This window comes from Sinocyclocheilus anshuiensis, unplaced genomic scaffold (genome assembly GCF_001515605.1).
Source record: "Sinocyclocheilus anshuiensis isolate Anshui unplaced genomic scaffold, SAMN03320099.WGS_v1.1 scaffold2533, whole genome shotgun sequence".
Taxonomy (NCBI): Eukaryota; Metazoa; Chordata; class Actinopteri; order Cypriniformes; family Cyprinidae; genus Sinocyclocheilus; species Sinocyclocheilus anshuiensis.
In genome coordinates this window covers 504,861-511,516 of record NW_015548189.1, presented here as the reverse complement: position 1 = coordinate 511,516, position 6,656 = coordinate 504,861, and the positions used below count along the sequence as shown (strand labels likewise).

Sequence of the window (6,656 nt, the reverse complement as noted above, 5' to 3'; positions counted from 1 at the left end):
AAATTTAACAAAAAAAAAAAAAAATTAACAATGGATCCTCTGCAGTGAATGGGTGCCATCAGAATGAGAGTCAAACCAGCTGATAAAAACCAAGCGGCAACCTTCCGGTCTCTCTCTTGAAACAAACACGGAAGTGACTTCAACTGCAATTCATCAACTGGCCACTAGAGGCTGGCTCCAAAAGAGTCAATCCCATAGAATGCTCTTCAGAAACCTACGGGTGACATCACGGACACTACGTCCATGTTTTTATACAGTCTATGATTAAAACACAATCCACACGACTCCAGTCCATCAATTAACATCTTGTGAAGTGTGTTTTTGTAAGAAACAAATCCATTATTAAGATTTTACTTCAAACCATTGTGTTAGGCTAAAATATGAGTCCTTAATCCATGATGACGCTTCCTCCAGTGAAAAAGCCCATCCCCTGTTGTCCTCTCACACCAAAATATTTGTTTGGAACCGTTCTGGCTTGTAAACGGTGCTTGATCTATGCAAATTTCTCTCCTGATTCAGACGAGACAATATATTCACTGGAGAACGCAGTATTATAGATAGAGGACTCGTATTTTAGCCAGAAGCAGGATTTTGGAGTTGAAATGTCTTAAAGGGGTCATATGACGTTGCTAAAAAGAACATTATTTGGTGTATTTGGTGTAATGCAATGTGTTTATGCAGTTTAAGGTTAAAAAAACACATTATTTTCCACAATGTACATTATTGTTTCTCCTCTATGCCCCGCCTTTCTGAAACACATTGATTTTTACAAAGCTCATCGGTCTGAAAAGCGAGGTGTGCTCTGATTGGCCAGCTATCCAGTGCGTTGTGATTGGCCGAATACCTCAAGTGTGTGACAGAAATTTTACGCACCATACCATATTGTGATGCCGTGTCCCGGCGCGACGAGACAAAACCAGTAAAACCCATTATAAACGAGGCATTTGTTGCATCCAGTGGGGATGCCCCACTTTATAGAAACAGACATCAGTTGTATGTTGTGTATAGCACTGTAGGCTACTCTCCCAGGAAACAGTCCTTGTCCTCCATAAAATGCGCTGCACACATCTGAATATTTGGGTTGAACTGTTCCGGAACAGTGTTGTAAATATAACTTAACCACTGATTTCTAGTCGTGTTCTCTTTTGGAAGGCCAAACAAAGTAGTTTCGCTTTCACAATGAAACACACAGCGTCTTCACAACATGGCGGCGGCGGCAACAACAATACTACAGCAAGAATCGAAGTTCTTCTTCTTTCTTTGCGTGAACATTTGGGCGGCGTTATGCAAATCTTCCCAGATCGTGACGTAGATATGTGGGGGCGTGTTAGAACGAGCCGTTTTAGGTAGGCGTGGTTGACTCTTAACTTTTATAAAGAATATCTCTTTGGATTTGAGACTTTAGTCTTTGCAACTTTACAGATCTTCTTTATGCACCAAGAGCTTGTAACACTCCAAAGAGAAAGGAAAAATTTAAATCGTATATGATTTTGTATACGAAATCGTATACGATATTGATATATGAAAACATATGACCCATTTAATGATGGATTTGTTTCTTACAAACACACAGCTTTTCACTTCACAAGACATTAATTGATGGACTGGAGTCGTGTGGATTTCTTGTGGATTTTTTTGATGTTTGTATCAGTTGTTCGGACCCTCATTCCGACGGCACCCATTCACTGCAGAGGATCCATTCGTAAGCAAGCATTGTAATGCTACATTTCTCTAAATCTGTTCCAATGAAGTAACTCATCTCGAACTTGGATTGCCTGAGGGTGAGTACATTTTCAGCAAATTTTCATGTTTGGGTGACCGGTTCCTTTCAAACGGGAGCATTCCTTCAAAGGTAGATTTGCACATTTACCTTTAGGGTCTTCCAGCTCTCTGGAACACACTTCTTTAACTCTGGCAAGGAGCGGAGGCCCAGCTAAGCGTCTGGACACTCCCGCTCTGAGCAAAACAGCCCCTGGGGTGAATCGGAGAAGAGCTGCCCCAGGAGTTCTGGGCTCCTGTTTTTGCTTGGGCATCAAACTGGACCAATCTACATCAATCACATCTAGAGGCCCTGAAACAGAACATGCAAATGTCATATTATAAACAGTTGGGATATGGGATATAAATTTGGGGATGGAAAGACAAGAATAGCGATATGTCTTAGTGTGACGATTAAACTTCAAAAGGCTGTGATTTCACTGAATAAATATGATCGCTCCTCGTTTCAAAGTCAGCTGCTGCTGTACAGCAGTTACCGGGGAAACCGCTTTATTTATGCCATTCCAAAAGCGACCTCCAGCTGGCAGAGAATGAATTTACATTTTCAATAAGCCAGTCTGCTGTTTTTGTTCAGATCAATGTGAAAATCAGCCAATGTTTTTACGCAGAAAACATGCAGAGTTGTAAATGTGAACTGGAACATCGACAAGAAGATAATGCATTATAAAAATATAAACAATTAAGACAGTATTGTAACATTTATATGTCATTTAATTAATATAGTGATTGATAATAATTGTTGAAATTAATATAACTGATACTTTTGACAAAAAAATGAAATGTGAAATTTATTTTATAAAACGTTTAGTTTTTCTGAAAACCTGTATCTGAACTGTAAATCATGCTTTTTACAGTCATTTTGTGAAGGGGCCCGTTCTTCGTACGTCGCTTATTAAATCTGAGATGAAATGTCACATCCAAGATGATATCGTGCTAATCAGGATCTGGCTAATTCGGTTCTTCGAACGCAGCTGTAGTTGATGATTAGTATGGCTGGATTGAGTTATCTGAGATAATTGCGCGTTCATGGGTTGGTTTAAAAGGGGCTATGTATAACGCAGCTGTTGTTGATGATTAGTATGGCTGGATTGAGTTATCTGAGATAATTGCGCGTTCATGGGTTGGTTTAAAAGGGGCTATGTATCGATACTCGACACCACGATCAGCAATGCAGCGATTTGCTGGCGGCAAGACAGCAACGTAATGACATCATATAATAAAAAAAGACACCTGACGAAAAACTTGACACATTTTTGGACTTCTATAAAGAAACAGCCAAGTGAACAAAACTACATAAATGTTATAATAGATAAATGAAATGTGCACTGTTTTTATTTTATTTAAATTTTTTACATGATTCCCAATTATTTATATTCAAGATTTCTAATATTTGTACAGGCTTTACATTGTTATTTCAATGTAGTAATTAGCAATTCATTTAATTTTATATTTGAACAGATTTGTTACGTGACTGTCAGTATTAATTAAAGCTTCTTAAGGGTTAAGATCATGTTATCTGCATCTCCTGCGCTCCATCAAGCCACTCCCATAATAGCTGTCATCACTCAAATTAATGCACGACTCTACATTATCTGTATAGAATGTGTGTAAGACTCGAAAACAATTATGAAGTAATAATTTTATGATGAATAAATCTTTCAGTGAGCAAAACTCGCTGTGTCTATAGTATTAACCCTTGTGCGTCAATTAAAAAAAGTTACACATAGGTCCATAGTGGACAAAAATGTCCATGTCAAAAAACTGTCATAAAAATTTGAAGCTAGGGAGCACAGAGTTAAGTTTGGTCTCATTTTAAAGAAGACCCATGGCAGATTATTGTTGAAGTAACAAAAGTTTAAAAAGTGAAACCAAAAAAAAAAACGTTCTAGATGTTTAGGTTTATGAAAATGATTTATGAACGATGTTTTATATAAAATATATATTTTATGAAACATGTTGAACTCTATACCTGCTAGAAAATCAAAGCCATAAATCTAAACAAGTTGTATTCCAAATTTGAGGTTGATATCTCAAAAAATGAGCTTTCAGTAAGATTTTGTTTGGGCGCAGTACCAAATTTTCCCCATTAGATGCCAGCAAAACTCTGCTGGTGCACACAGTGGTTGGATTTGTGATTTGCAGTAGAATTTTTCTCTCTCAAATATTACAAGAACACACACGCACACAAATTATTTTTTTTTATGACATACATACAAACCACACTCTGACATCCATACCAACACACCCACACAATTATAGCTGCATTATTTATCCAATTGGCTCTATAATATGCAGAAGCAGAAAACAGAAATAAAGCGAGTATTTTCTTTATAGGTCAAACCTGAAAAAATGGCACCATCTGGTAAAAAAATAGTAAAAACAATTAATTTGAAAGCCTTGCCAATAGAATGAAAGCCTATCAACAAAAAATGCATAATTTTACAGTTAAATGGCACTGCGTTTAAAAATAGCAGTTTTAATGGGTTTCAATGGGGACATTTTTGTCCTTAAGGTCCTGAGAGGAACAATTTTTTTGTACCTAGTGCAAAACAGATTTATTAAAGGAAATGGAAGTGAAATAGTAAAATTCCAATAAAAATACACACCTGTGCCAAAATTTATGCAGTTGGCAATAACACAGGCAAAATGATAAAAACAAAAAAAACTGAAAAGGGCAAAAATGTCCAAAAGGTCGCACAAGGGTTAAAGACTACACAACATTATTATATTATCTTTAAAATAATTTTTAAATTAATATTATTTAAAATTATTGTCCCTGGATTAGTAGGGTACTCTAGTAATAAAGTAGCGGTGGTAGCGGACAGATTTTAAGTTTCAATTCTGCTTAAAAAGATGCAATCTAATCCTGTTTACATGAAATAAGCCTGCTCCCGAGCAGGTTTAAGCTTACGGACCTGTTGCTATGACAGCAACTACGGGATGAGCTTCGAAGAACCAAACAATCCAAGATCATGCCAAATCGTCAACGATCAAATCCAGCTAACTGAGTTAGCGACGTACGAAGAATGGGCCCCAGGTCTTAAAATGTATTAAATATGCGCTTAAATATCCTGCAGATACCCTGGTCTGGCAAAAACTGTCAATTCACATTTTTAGGTATATAATTGTCTGGATCTCGGCTGGTGAGGAGGGTTCATTACTGGACCTCAAGCAATTTTAGTTGAAGACCCCTGGGATAGAGGAATTTTCAGACTGTGATTACACAGTTTCTGCTTATGTCTTTGTCAGTGTGTGTATTATTCTGTCAAAATTAATTTAATAGACTGTTCAAAATGAAAGTTACATATGGCCAGAGCAGATTTTTTATTTTTTGGCTAGAATGTCCACATTCATTGTTATAGTCACAATGCAAATTTGATCATCGACTATATTTTTCAATGATATTTTTCATGAGGGCCGTATCCAAATCTGAACACATGCATTATGCAGATAACAATGATAAACATGCCAAAAGGAGGCATATGCAATTTTGCTGCCTTTGTCACTGCAGACACATGCATTTGAAGTGTTCTTGACCTGATTTAACAATCCATTTCAGCAATTACAAAAAAACAAAACGACTTTGTGAGACAATGGTGGGTGGACCTCAACCCCTCTACATAGGTAAGGAGTTATGCTTCCCCAGAAGAACATTTTGAACATTTTAAAATTAAATGCATTAATCTGGTGCATTGTGATAGCAAAGTTAAAAAATCCAAATTAAGAACTTTTGAATGGAGTAATAAAAAAAGTCTTTGCATTGACTTCCAGTGGACTTAGTTGTGATAGTGTCTCAGTCCACGTTGTTGTTATTAAAATAAAAAGAATATTTAATGAAAAAGAAAATAATATTTCATGGTAAGTATATTCATTATTTTACAGTATTTAACTTACAATATGTATGTTTTTCTCCACAGTTTCTTCACATTAAATCCTCAAGCTTTTATTTTGGTGTAAAACTACCCTTTAAGTTTCTCTGACAACAGGTTTACAAATTGGGACCATCCCAATTTGAAAGTACAGCATAACTTGTGCATGTTGCATTCATAAAAGCAAGTTAAACTCAGTTCATGCAGAGATGGTGTTCACTGTATTTACTGTGAACCAAGTCGTGCTTCACCCTGAAACACAGAAAACATCTGACTCTATATTTACATCGCAGCCTTTTTTGTTAAGCAGTTTAAGCACACCAAGCCAAATCAGGATTTTAATTTAGTATGATTGACAGATCACTAAAAGAAGTGTAAAAATATATTCAGTTCACTGTGAAATTGTGGTGGGACAGATTAGACTGTGGCAGGACATTTGATTGTGGTTTAAAGTCTGTGTAAAGAGATATTAAATGCGTGTTCTGAGTTTGTCACACCACAGAAAAATGTGTTATTAACCACCCAGCCAAATTTGAATGATAAAAAAAACCGCCAAGTAAATAAAATAAGGCATCAAAATCTTGAAAAAATAAGCAGTATTCTCTGCTCTCAAACACTGGGGGCGTGTCCGCTGGAAACCACGCCCACTCACGGGAAAGCTGTTTTCTCTCTCAACGGTCAAATGCTAATAAATTTAAATAAGGAGACTGAGCTGTTTTGTAAATTATCGCAACCAGGTATTATGCATTTACGTGACGAAGGCATAGCTAGCTAGAAAACTGTAGGCTGTCGTAACTAACGGTAATGACAGAACTCACAATTGAGCGGGTAAACCGCTTATGCTAATGTGCTCCAGTTATTAGGTGTGTTCGACTTGAAGTGGCGCTGTGTAGAACATCAGCATATGACATCAAAGTATTGCAAGAGGAATTCGAAAGCAAGGAGCCGTCTGCTCTCTATAGCTCTCACTGTACTTTGATGTCACACACCGATCGGTCTGTGCAGCGC

At 36.9% G+C, this 6,656-nt stretch overlaps 1 protein-coding gene across 1 annotated transcript in view; it reads right to left on the bottom strand.

Moving 5' to 3' along the window:
• The window catches only part of LOC107705029 (zinc finger CCCH domain-containing protein 13-like), a 43,037-nt gene that overhangs the window by 7,343 nt on the left and 29,038 nt on the right, over window positions 1-6,656 (bottom strand). Inside the window, exon 19 of the mRNA XM_016508143.1 lies at window positions 1,871-2,071. Within this exon, the coding sequence (XP_016363629.1) occupies window positions 1,871-2,071 (201 nt within the window). The remainder of the gene's footprint in view (window positions 1-1,870; window positions 2,072-6,656) is intronic.